A 13,479-nucleotide genomic window follows, 5' to 3' on the forward strand; every position below is an offset into this window, starting at 1 on the left:
AAGCACTGATCAGCTTTCTTACATTAAAAAATATGCCCCGAATTTGTGTAGAGTGGGTTTTTATTTGTTTAAATTTCAATTTTCTTGAAAAGCAAATGGCCAGAATTTGAAGAGCAGTATGGTTCTCAAGACTATACCTCAGAGCTGAAACATCAGAGACAAAAAATTCATTTTCAACAACCAAAAAAAAAAAAAAAAAAGTCATTTCAGGGACTATTAGAGGGGAGGGTGGGAGAGAACTTGGCCGACCATTCAGCAGAAACAACCCGGTAGGAAGATTGATCAAGGCATCCAGCAGGCCTTGGACAACTGTCAGCTGGCCCACACTGTGTGTTAACCTCTTACAAAGGGAAATCTTGGCATTACACTTGGGCAACCTTTATTTTGGGCAAATGAATTAGGAGAATGAAGGAACAGAATACTGTCACATCCCTGACCTTGGCCAGGAGTGAGCTGTTGGGCAAGTCGTTAGACCCAAGGCTTGTGGTCCATGAAGAGGAGAGAATATTTGCACTTAGGATGTCTTATGGGTCTTAGGAGACTTACACACACACACACACACACACACACACACACACACACACACACCAGCCAAGACCAAATGCTTAGCTCTCCTACATCACTCTCCATGTTTAAGGTTTGATTGCTGTGTTCTTGGGATAGACTTTCAGCCCCTTTGACCCAGGTAGATTGACACCTACCACATGGAAGGTTCTCTTAGTCAACCATGACTATGACGTCAGCCTGTCTATTGGATTATGCTTGTACTGCTCATTACCTGTGGTCCCCATTCCCTCTGAGATACCAGGCTAGAAAAAGTTTGGTTTTTTTTTTTTTTTTTTTTTTTTTTTTTTTTTTTTTTGCCATGCCTAAGGCTGAACGGGAGAATTAGAAGAGATGGTCAAGCTGATTTGATATGAAAGGGTCTTGGAGAAATCAGACTTCCTATGGGGTAAGAGGTTTTGTCTCCCCAGAGGGAAGCTGCATCATTTCCTGATAACAGTTGGCTTTCTGTTTTCTGTGCTGGAGCCTTTGGTCTTTGGGGATCCTGGCAATCAGGAGATACCAAGTCCCCAAGCACCTTTGTTTTCCCAAGTTCCTCAGAAGTAATAATAAAGATTTCGTGCCTGCCCTGCCTTGTGGTCACGTGTCTCTAGGCTGAGGCGATTTCTTGCTCCAGGGAACAAGGTGGCATTGCTTGTTCCCAGGATGTCTCAGCGTCTCCTCTAGATATGTCTTCCCGTCTCTAACCGTGAGTGCAGGGGAATGGGATCTGCTAATTGTGGCCTCTCAGAAGTCCACTGTTACTGGGTAACCCCCATGTTCACCCACTCTGTCTTGTTTTCCTGTTCAGAAACACGGGTGGAGCAGAGGTCCTCAGGGGCCCACCTTGGACCTTTCACAACTTTCTGTGTGGCTTCCTTGCTTGCCAGCACCACCCCTTCCCTGTGAGGGATGTTTAGGGACAGTTCCTGCTCAGCCAGGGCTTGCTCTCCGGCCAGAGTTAATTCCTGCCATACCAACTCCGTGTCTCTTTAAACTGACCACACACTTGCCCTGCATATTATGTGGGTTCCTCGAGTAAGGAGGCCTGGTTATGGTTTTAAATCAAAAGCGGTTAGTAAAAGCTGCCTGGAGACCTGTAGGCAATTACCGACCACAGGTCTGTCATTACCATGCCTGTGAAGTACGCCTCTTGTATCTTGCCTTTATCTATTTAACTAAACTTGACTGGCATAGTATTTTTAGGGCCAGGGTTTGAGGCGAGAGGCTTTCTCTCCACAGCCCTACTGTGGTAGATAGGTGGGGTGAAAGGCTGGAAGCGCTCTCTCCGCACCTCCCTCCCTGCATTAACACCCATGGGTAGTCAAGGTCCTTGAATGATTAGACCTTACGTTTAACTAAACACTCTCAGCCCTTTGGCTCACATATTTCCCAGTGTAACCCTAGGATGTTTTTTACAAGGGGGGTCTATCTAGTGTGGTTCACAAGGCTAGGTGCCTTTCCCAAAAAGAGGCACTCTAGGTTTTAGCTGGAAAAGGTTGAGAGAGGTAATTGGCAAAGGTGCGACAATGGGGGGAACTGGCAGAGGAAGGGAAGGAAAAGGCAAAAAGGCTTTTTCCTTGCTGGAGACCCCTGACTGCCATCTTGACTGTCGGTGATTTAGGACTCTCTTCATCTTTTCCCTGTCATACAATTTAATAAATTGAAGTTGTTCAAATAAAGTTCTGGCTTATAATCATTGAAAGGGAATTCAGGATGGGTCTTGTGCTCATAAGAACAACTTAGATGATTTTAGCAGTTCTGTGTCCAGCAGGAGACGTTGATGCTCTGGCCTAGACTGAGGATGCTGTGGGGTTGCTCTGCCTCCATCAAGGATGCTACAGTCTCCCAGTTATTATATTGTGGGCTCTGTGTGTGTGGGAGAGAAGACCTATCCCTGTATAAAAGATGGTTCTAGGTTTCTTTTCTCTCTCTCTCTCTCTCTCTCTCTCTCTTTCTTTCTTTTCCTTTCTTCCTCCCTACCTCCCTCTCTCTCCCCTCTCTCTCTCTTTCTTTCTTTTTTCCTTGAGACAGGGTCTTGGGTAGTCCCAAGTGGCTTTGAATCCAACAGGTAGTCAAGAAGGATCTTGGATTTCTGGTCCTCTAGCCTCCATCTCTGAAGTGATGGGATTACAGTCATGCACCATCGTGATCCAGTTTATGCAGTGCTGAAGATCAAACCTAGGTCTTTAGTGTATGCGAGACAAATGTTCTATCAGCTGAGCTACATCCCAGCCCAGGCTCTGTGTGGCTGTCCTTAGTGATGAATCTGCCTGAATTTTGCCATAGTCGGCCTCTGAAACCCAGGAGAGAGCCTCTACTTTGCATGTTACACTTGTGCTGCGAGGAAAATCTTAAACTCCCTGAAGAGATCCCTAAGTATCATAGATACACAGAATTGTCAATTTTAGCTTAAGAGATTAAAAAAAAAAAAATCGCCTAGATGTAGTGAAACAAAGCACCCAGAACAGCCCAACTTTAAAAGACATATAGATCCAATTATTCGATCAGATTTTCAAAATGGAAAAAAAACCCAGCAATAACTGGAAAGTATGGCTGGTTTGAATTTCAAATACAGCTCTAGGAGACCACAGACACAAAAGCCCCATTGTCTGAATAGCCCCGCTGCTGCAAGGGGTCCTCGTCCTCTTTTGATGCCAAAGTGAAGCAGACCCTTTGTCACACAGTGACCTTCCCTGCTGCCCCCACCTCACCAGTTCGACCCTCATGGCTATGTGGGATTTTGGGGAGGGAAGACTTCAAAGACACGTATGGAAACTGAGTGATACAACACCATCACTTCATGCCTAGCCGCCACAATGCTGAGGAGGGTTAGCTATTCATGGGGTGCCCCTTGGTTTCTTTATGAGGTGTCTATGGGGAAGACAGACAAGAGGGTGAGGAGGGAGGCTGGGAACTTCTTTTCTGAAGCAACTGAATGGGACCTTTACAGGCAAGGGTGGTGGCTTCTCCCTCAGAATGCCTGGCCCTCTTCCCAGTGTGAGACATTCCCCAAATATGCGGCTTTGTGAGCATCTCAGCTGCCAGGGCAGACAGCCGCCTGCTGCCAGAGAGCGGGCACCCACGGGATGCTGGGTGTGGGGGCCTGACAGGTTCCTCAGCCAGGGCCTTGGCCTTGCCAAATGCTGGAGAGGCCTGACTTCTGCGTAAGAGTCTTGATAAATCTGGACAACATTCCAGCCGAGACAAGAGTTGGAAGCTTCTCCGGCTGCCTTTATATCCCTTTCTGCATTCGGATCAACTCTATAAAGAGGCGTCTTGGTGCACCAGCGTTGTCAGTTTGTCCCTGACAAACTTGTACTTGCAAAGATGGGGAGACGATGATTAGCTGAATTCCTGCGCAGACTGCTCCGAAAATGACTTAGGAAAAGTGGAGGTGGCCATCGACTGTTTCTTGGCATTTGTTTTGTTTGTAAGTGAGGAAGTCAAGGAGGAAGGAGAAAGTTCTTCCTGGTGGATGGTAAGAAGTTCCCGGCAGGGAGCGGCTGGAGACCTCTCTCGGGATAGCTGGACTATGTGGGCAGGAGTGTGGCTGTGTCGCCTGCTGTCTCTTTGGAAGGGTACAGTCAGCGGCATTGTGAGCAGCAGAGACAGGGGGCTCCATTAGGGGGCTCTGGGGAAGGGGTTGATTCTGCAAACCTTGCTTTTGTTTGTTGCTGTGTCTTTCTACAGACACAGTTAATACCTAGACTTGTGCTGTCTGGTGCTCTGGGTACTCACACCAAAGATGTGATGAAGAAATAGCCTTTTATATCCTGGTTTTAAGTGTCAGCTTCATGTTGCCTCAAGTTCATGTCTTCAAAGACCCTGAAGTCTTTGTTCCAAGGAGGCCACAGAGGGAAGGACTTAGAGACCATTGATCAAGGATGGATTTGTGCGATTTTTTTAGCTTTATCATCTGTTTATTTGAATTGTCTTTGCTTTAGCTTTAAGGGCGCATGGTTGTCAAAAAGGGAAAACAACCAAAAAGCTAAAAAAGCAATTTTAAAATTAATTACAAAGTCTAGCATTCATACTAAAGGAACTTCGTTTTCCATGGTTTAGCATCTTTTTTTCATGAGCCTCAGGTCTTTGCTTGCCCAAGCTGTTAACACTGTTCTTATTTGGAGTTCCTTTGCCACCAGTCCTTCGGAGTTGGACATTGCATGCTTCCCTTTAATCTTCCTTTGCTGTGTCTAGCTGCTCTGCCCCACCTGGCCGCTGAGTAGTCTCTGATGATGTCTTGCTTCTTTGAGTACATCTCCGGTTTTATTCTGTTGATCTTTCTCTGAGCTCTTCTTCAGCGCTTGATGATGTCCCTTTTGTCAAATCCCCGTCCCATACTTGGCATCACAGGGTGTGGTAATCCAGTCGGGATCTCAAGTCAGGCAAACTGGGGCTAAATCCTAGCTCGACCAGCTGCTTGTTGTGGAGTTCTGAGCTACTCCTCTTGGTCTTCAGCACCAGTGGGTGATGGTCCTGGTGCCACGTGGGAGAGCTCTTGAGGGGATTTGATGGAATTGTGCATGTCTCAGGACTGTGCTTGGCAGCATTGTTGTGTAGTGTGGACTGCTCCTCTGCCCGGTTAGAGTTCGCTGGTAAATGTTACTGATAGGAAAAGCAAGAATGACCAATAATGTTGACATGATAAGAATGTCGCTGTGCAGATGCTTCCGTTTTCTCTGTTCCTTGATGATACAAGGGGAGAACTCTAGCCAAGCCGTGCATGGGACTGCCTCCTTTCTAACTGCTTGACTGAGTAGTGTCCAAACCATGCCCCTCACCCATGTTCTCTCCGGGGACTTGTCTGCCACGTTCATTTCTCATCTTGGGGTAAGATATGTATAAAGAAAACTTTGCCATTTAACTTTTTCTTTTTAATTTTTCTTTTTAATGTACAACTCAGGAGTGACCATCACACCCACAATGTCATGTAAACCATCACTTCCATTTCAAAATGTTTTCATTACCCCAAACATGAAATAATACCCATTAAGCAATAGCTCCCTAATTTCCCCTCCTTTAGTCTCTGGTGTCTACTAATCTCCCCTTAGAGTTTGAATTTACCTACTCTGGACATTTGATGGAAGTGAAATCATGTTTTATTTGCTTGTTGTGTCCAGCATTGTAGTGTTGTATGCGCTAGGCTCATCCTTGTAACATTATCAGAGCTTCATTTTCCCTATGCTTGGCTAGTGTGAGAAGACCACATTTCATCCAGCCACCTATGGACAGACGCTCAGGTTGTTTTTACCTTCCGGCTACTAAAATAAAGCTGTAATTAACATTAGCATAAAAGTATTTGTCCAAGTTTCTGCTTTCAAATTGCAACAAATGGAACGGCTAGGCCACTTGTGATTCTATGGACGGACCCTAGGTCTAGTTTTCGTTTTCCTTTTGTGTTTTTCTCTGTTGGTGTCTCCCCGGATTTTCCTCTTTTCCCCCCTATCTTCCAAGCTTCATTGTGCTTCTAAACAACAGACATGTTTCCCCTCCCAACCACGTGGTTTCCTCCTGCATTTCTGAGGGACCGCCCTCTCTGTCCCTTGTTTGCTGGTAGAGGCTGGCCACATCCCCTCAAGTCTTTCATCTCCCTGTCAAGGCAGGGTAGTATTTGGAGAAAGCCATAGATAGGTCTCTGCTGACTTAAGGCGGAGGCTGGCCAGCCTTGGGATGGTCCTATAAGGAGTAGGAGATCAAAGGCCCGGCAGAGTGCTTCCTCAAACAGGCTCCCTCATCCCAAACCACACCTTGCTTTTTTGTTCTCCATCCAGTTTGTCTTGGCGGGCAATTCGGCCACCCTGGCCTGTGGGAGGGCTGGTTCTCCACTTCTCATTTGCCCACAGTTTCTACACTTTTCTCCAAGCAAGCGAATTAATCAGTGAATACCCCAACAGCCCGTGAGCCTGCCTCAGACAGCCATTCTGGCTGCTGGGCTCATTGTGAGCCGGCTTTCTGGCCGTCATTCATTTCACAATGAGGCTCCTGATTAATCTCCACGCAGTTCTCACCAGAAGAAAGGCCGTTAGGGAGAAACATCCCCAATTACCATGAGAAAGGAAATGTCAAGAGCCCCGTTGAGTTTTCCTGGCATCCCTCCCTGGTCTCTGATGAAAACCCCTGCCATTGGGTCAGGAGGCTGCCTAGCATGCTCCATGAAAGACCCAGTGTGAGAGCCTGGGGGCCCAGGCTACACCAATATAGCCCCGAGTTCAGCCTGTAGCGTGTACGAGTACACCCTCTTGCTCGGCCGCACCCATTGGGTTTCCCAGTTTCCAGGGCCACATCTGAGCTGAAAATTCCTCTGCTGTCCCAGAAGCAGGCGAACAGCTTCCGTCTGGAAAAGCTAACGGGTTCTTCTTTGTGTGTGTGTGTGTGTTTGTGCCTTCAGGACAAAAGATTCTCCATCACCGCAGCGACGTCTTAGAAACAGTCGTCCTGATCAACCCTTCGGATGAAGCAGTCAGCACCGAGGTGAGCATTCAGTTCTGTGAGGTCTTCATTAGAACCTCACAGGATGGAGGCTTGACTGACCAGGGGTCTGGGTAGGTGGCTAGAGAGGAATGCAAGTGAGGGAAGTCCCAGGTTCTAGGATACCCAGAGTCTGGCTCTCTGCGTCTAGTATCACCTCAGAAAGCTTCTTACAGTCAGGACACACTGGGTAGTGCCGGCTGGAAGCGTGTTGGTGGATGGGTGTAGTACAATTGGGGACATGCATTGGGTATGTTGTTGCCAGAATGGGAGGAAGCAGGAATGTCGCAGGGATGGAACTCGGAAGATTAGTATCCTAGGAGCTCCCCTGTTCAGAGCTATCCAGGCCGGCCCTCAGCCACAGTTGGAAGGCAGGCCAGCACAAGCATCAGAAACATGGTCTCTAGCCCAGGCCAAATCGTCTGGCTTCATCAGCCCAGGTCTGCCGCTTACAAGCTGGCGGCCTCTGTCAAGTTATCTTACTGCCTCGGCTCACACCTCTGTGCAGAGGAGATCATAACAGCCCCTGCATTAAATGTCCTTCCTTGTGTTTTGAAGTGCTCGGGGCTCAGGCAGAGCGGCACACGGTGGCTAAGATGTACATGGTAGGCCATCTGTATCATTAGCATCACGTGAAATGATTTTAGAGCGAGTAACTGGGGAGTTTCAGGGCCCATCGTGACATAAGGATTTCATCCCTCAGGCCAAGAATTGCTAGAGCGCTTTTCCCATCTCCTTGGAGATGGAGTTGCTTCTTGGACATTAAAGTAGCCAAAGGTCCTGGCAGGATCATTGCTGTGGTGTCTTTTGCCCATGCTTTAGCAACTCTGACTGTACGGTTTTTCAAAGTGGGGTATGACTCATAAGCCATAGAATCCATCTACTGAAAGTATGTAATTTTGTGATTTTTTTTTTTAAAAAGAACATTTATAAACTTGAACAGATACGATTACAATCTAACTCCAAAACATGTCTGTCACTCCCTAAATTGTCCATAACACACTATCGGTCACTCCACTGCCCCTTGGCTTCTGCACACCCCTATTTTTTTCTCTCATTTCAGACATTTCATATATGTGGCATCACACAAACGTGGCCTTTTATGTTCAGCTTAGCTTACTTAGCTTAATTGCTTCAAGATTCAGTGTTGTGGTAGCATCCGTCAGCTCTGCACCCCTTTTGATGGTTGTATAGTACCCTCTTGAGTACATATACCACATCTGATCTTTCATGTCTTAGCTGCTGGCACATAGGTGGCTTCCACTTTGGGGCCATCACGATCAGCTTGATTTGACCTACTTCTGCCTGCAAAAGCTCTGACAATCCATTAAGGGATGAAATTGTGTTAAGCATTGGGATGGCAATTTCTGTCACACACAAAAAAAAGAGCTGGAGGATTATTATATGTCCAGGCAGACTACTTAGAATAACCCTGAGAAAAGGAAAAATAAAAGAAAAAAGAAAGCTGGGGGAGGCGAAATCCAGGCTGGTCTGTGGATCAGATGAAGCTGAGAAACATTTAAATATGCTTGTTTTTCCAGGAGTGGCCTGTAGGGGTCTTGGGCCGGGGTCGTGGTCTGTTTAGTTTTGAATTCCCGCCAGTGCAGAACATGATGTGGACCACAAATTATGTGCTAAATATTCACAGACTGGGTTCAGAACCTTGGTACCGAGGGTGCTGTTTCTCCGGAGGACCGTTGGCTCCCTGCCACCCATAGCTCCCTGAGAGTGCTTTCGCACAGACTCTTTTCAATTCAGTCCCCCAGCTTGCTATCCCCCGGGTCGCCTTTTCTTTGTGTTCCAATGCCAGGCACCTTGCTGCTACTTCTGGAGTCTGCATTTGGCATGGCGTGCTTGCACTGTGGCTTGAATCCCGGGTAGAGATGGATGACTTTGAGGCCCTGCTTGGAAACATGTCTTTTCTGAGGATAGCTGGGGGGCCTGGAGTGACATATCCTGGCCTCAGAGGTTGCAGGCGCCTAGCAGACACTTTGTAACAGCTGTGGAACAAATGCTGGCCAGCTGTGGAGACTGCTTTGAAAAGAGGAGGAAACTCGGGGGAGAAAGTCAACACCCACTTCTGTGGGCTCACTATTAACCACGATGATTAATTTTATGAAGAACTCCTACAGCTAAGGCTCTGTCCAACACTACCTGCTCCCACTCTCTGCTGAAGAAATTAGACTCGTGGAATGAGCATGTTCGACTGGCAATAAGCTTCAGGCATGGTCCTGGTGCTGGGATACCGGGACTGGCGATCACTCTCTGCACCCTCACTTACGCTCTGCGCCTGCGCTGTGTTTCAGGTGCGCTTGATGATCACTGACGCAGCCCGCCATAAACTGCTGGTGCTCACGGGACAGTGCTTTGAGAACACTGGAGAGCTCATTCTGCAGTCAGGCTCTTTCTCCTTCCAGAACTTCATAGAGATTTTCACCGATCAAGAGGTGAGTTCCGCACAGCGTGTCCAGATGTGTGTGGGAAGGCAGGAGGGGCCTCTTTGAAATAAGCAAAACTATGATCCAAAATGACTTGGGCCTGGTCTAGATCACAGTTCCAATCGGCGGATGGTTGGAACCACTGTGCTGGAGACATAGGTGGGCAGTGGGAACCATTGCCGGGGTGCTGGAGACATAGGTGGGCAGTGGGAGCCGTTGTCTGGGTGCTGGAGACATAGGTGGGCAGTGGGAGCCATTGTCTGGGTGCTGGAGACATAGGTGGGCAGTGGGAGCCATTGCTGGGGTGCTGGAGACAGTGGACAGTGGGAACCATTGCCGGGGTGCTGGAGACAGTGGACAGTGGGAACCATTGCCGGGGTGCTGGAGACAGGTGGGCAGTGGCAGCGTGGGAATGATCAGCATCTACAGATGGCAGAAGTGCTGGAGATGGTGGAAAGGCTAGCACTCCGGAGGAAACCCAGCTTTGCTGTTTTCTGAGAGACTTCTCCAGGATGTCCCTACCTTTATCTCTGTTAGGACTTAGGCCACTTTTCCTGGCCTGGTTCCTTTTGATTTCTCTTACTTCTAATGACTGGACCCTATGTTTAGGGTGATGCAGTGTGAAAAGCTGGGGGGGGGGAGGAGTACAGTAGAGGGGGGAGTGGGCTGAGGGATGTGCTGGCAGGAGTTACCCCAGCCATTTAGCTAGGTCTCCCTGAGCCTTGGTGTCTCACTTGCGCTGGGAGGGGCCGTGTGTTTTGTCTTCCTGCATTTAAGCTTCCTCAGCACCGCATTTCACAGCGAGGTCTCGCTGAGCTTGTCCGCCTCTCAGCCAAGTGCCCTGCTTCATTCGGTTCCTCCCGGAGGCCCTGGTAAATGACACAACAGCTTCCCTCTCCACACACCGGAGGGGTAGACAGCACAGAACCGTGAAAGGAACATTTTTTACTTAGCGTGTGGAACCGCAGCTCTTTCAGAGGGTGTGAGGTCATCTGTACCTGGAGGCACATAGCACCAGCTCAGCGGAGTGAGAAAGATCCCTGACTGGCAAGGGCTCTTTGTGCAGAGGCCTCTGGGCTCACAGCTGGCCTGTCTTCCCACTTGAAGGAAGGAGCTTTGTCTGTGTCTTTCTCCCGCGCTGTGTTCTCTCTTCCTCCGGGGCTGAGCCAAACACCCTGATGTATCGCACCCACATTGCTCAATTGTCCTGAAATGCTGAGAGAAAGAGCTCAGAGTTTCCCTATTTGGACTGCCCTGAAATTGGTGAATAGTCTCCACAATGCCAGCTCTCTTTCAAGATCATGTTCTTCGATCATGTGCTACGAAGGGCACTCGGGCCTTTGTCTGGCATTTCAGATGTCAGCATCTTGTCCCAGGGAGGGGAGCGGGCTGTAGAGACCTGGAAGTGGCCCCAGTGTCACGTTGGGCTCTGCTGGTAAGCTCAGCTCAGCTCTGAGGCCTGGGCTTGTTTACGGGCACGTGGGCCTTCTTGCATTCCTGTTCGGTTCTGCAGTTCCTTCCTAGTGTTTGCTTTCTGAACACATCATGGGTTTGGTTTTCTGCCGTGAGAGCCAAACAAGGGAAATGTGTGAGGAAAAGCATTTTATCATCACTAAGATTTTATCACGTGCCACTCATCTGGATAAGGAATAATTTTTTAAAGTTGCTACTTAAATCACTTCTAAAAGTTGTGGAAATGGAGGTTTTTTACAATGAGCTGTGCATATACCCACTTTTACCATTGATTATAAAAAAAAGAAAGTCTTATCTAAAGAATTCACGTTCGATAGAAGGGGCAACTTTTCTAGGGTCTGTAATCATAAAGTTGGATGCTAATCTTATTACAGCTGGGTAACCATCCTTAAGGCCCCGGATGCTCATATTCTCCTCTCCTACCCTACCTTCTCCGTAGGAAGTCATGCACAGTGCACACAAAAGGACCGGCAGAGCTTTCTCTCATAGACTAGATTGTTAATCTTAGGGTGATGGGGGACGGTGAGGCATGGGGGGGAATGTGCATTTCATGCTTGCCTTCCTGCCAAACCAATGGAACTCAGTCTGTGTTTCTTTTGCCTCAACATTGAAGAAAGGATTCCACAGCTAAAGGGGATTAAAAATTCCTAGACTAGGCTGGCGAAATGGTTCAGTGATTAAGAGCACTGGCTGCTCTTTCAGAGGACCCAGGTTCAATTCTCAGCACCCACATGGCAGCTGACAACTTTCTGAAAGATTCCAGTGTCAGGGGACCCAATACCTTCTCCTCGCCTCCTAGGGCATTGTGTGTGCTTGCTACACAGACAGACCGGCATGCAGGAAAGTTTTCAAAATGACTAGACTAGACCAAGGGCTGTTCCTGTTTGGAGCTATGATGACTTGCTGTGGCCTTGGAAAAAGGCTTGCAAAATGACTCAGTGAGACTTCTTGCTGCATTTCTCCAACCTGGAAACATACTAGTCAACTGAAAAAGAACCAGAAACATGACATTAGAAAAGCAAACATTTCTAGGAACATCTTTCAACCCCTCCATAGGAAAGATTTTTCTTCTAAGGACAGACTTTGGTCCCGTGTCCACCTGCACTTTCCGTTTATTCCCTGGATTAATCATCTTTGGTTTTACTCTGAGTTATCTCTCAAATGCAGAAGGTCCTGTGTGTCCCCTCTCACAGTGGGACTGGAGGAAATTCAAGCTTCTAGCACTGGTCACTCTTTGACACCTTGGAGGTTTCAGACAGGTGAATATTTGAGCCGAGCTAAGAAACATTGACTTGTCTAGAGATACTCGTTTCTAATCCATTTGTGTGATATACATGTTTAAAGCTCAGAAGACAGATGCTGTACTCTAGAGAGAGAAGCATCCAGAACTTTAGAGGTTAAAGTCCAAGAGAAGGATCCAGTAAGAGGGACTTGTTTCAGAAGTTTTGCTTGTTTAATTAGGTTGCTCTAAAATATCACAGTTTGGGTAGGGGCTGTAGCTCCATGGTAGAGCGCCTGCCTAGTATTCCCAAGCTCTTGGGTTTGACAATCAGCATCAACACACTCAGAAAAAGAGAGAGAGAGGGAGAGGGAGAGAGAGAGAGAGAACACAAACAAATACATACATACATACATACATACATACATACATACATACAAATTGTTGGGTATACTGACCTAACCTAGACACCATCATATTCCAGAAAGTCATGTGACCAGATTAGGGTCTTTCAGGTCAGTAATTTGTACAGTTTCCAGTCCAAGGCTTTGAGGCAGTTTGCAACTTAACATAATATGGAGATTCCCATTAAGAATAAGAAAGCCCATTATTAATACACTTTTAAAGTACAGCACTTCAATAGCGGACCAAGCTAGTGAGGGACCTTGAAGTTTAAGCTTCTTTGGCTTCATGTAAATCCCTTTGATTGTCAGCTAAAATCCCCTGAGGTTTTTCAGGGATATTATCATTAAGCCACGTCTTCCAATCCCATCCTTTACTTTGCTGGCTTGTTGAACCTTACATTTATCTCTTTAGAATGCCGACCTCTTCCCAGTTGCCTTGGCATTATGTCCTCAAGTCCAAAGCTTTCATAAACACCTCAGTTTTACCATCCCTCATCTGTTACGCCTCTCATTTTGGAGCCGTGCGCAGATTTGACCCGCATCCCGCTCTGTTTTCATGCTACTCAGTGCTCAGTAGAACAGACGTGAGCCTTGATGCCGCCTATCACAGACCTTCCTCTAGGGTGACACTAAGGAACGCTACTTACGTGGCTACCTATAAACCCACCTAATTCTGCTATCACACTGTTCCAAGACCCTGTTAAATGTCTTGCCAAAACCCAGAGATAACTGTCTACAATAGTTCCTCTTCAGCCGAGCAAATCTCTTAGTCAAAAAAGGATCTACAATTAGAAGTCTGTGCTTTCGAAATTAAAATCTTGTTTTGTTTATCTCTAGTAAAACCCCTTTATTCCTTTATCCTCCTTCCTCTCTCAGAGTGCCTGCATTTAATAGAAAAGGCAATTAACAAAAAAGAGATGATTTTTCTCCA

General features: G+C 47.2%; 1 protein-coding gene across 1 annotated transcript in view; it reads left to right on the top strand.

Moving 5' to 3' along the window:
* Map1b (microtubule associated protein 1B) overlaps nucleotides 1-13,479 on the top strand; it is a 96,256-nt gene that overhangs the window by 63,081 nt on the left and 19,696 nt on the right. Inside the window, exons 3-4 of the mRNA XM_041663398.1 lie at nucleotides 6,935-7,017; nucleotides 9,321-9,461. Of these exons, the coding sequence (XP_041519332.1) occupies nucleotides 6,935-7,017; nucleotides 9,321-9,461 (224 nt within the window). The remainder of the gene's footprint in view (nucleotides 1-6,934; nucleotides 7,018-9,320; nucleotides 9,462-13,479) is intronic.

This window comes from Microtus oregoni, unplaced genomic scaffold (assembly GCF_018167655.1).
Source record: "Microtus oregoni isolate MIOR12 unplaced genomic scaffold, Mior012 000014F_ref0000157, whole genome shotgun sequence".
Lineage (NCBI taxonomy): Eukaryota > Metazoa > Chordata > Mammalia > Rodentia > Cricetidae > Microtus > Microtus oregoni.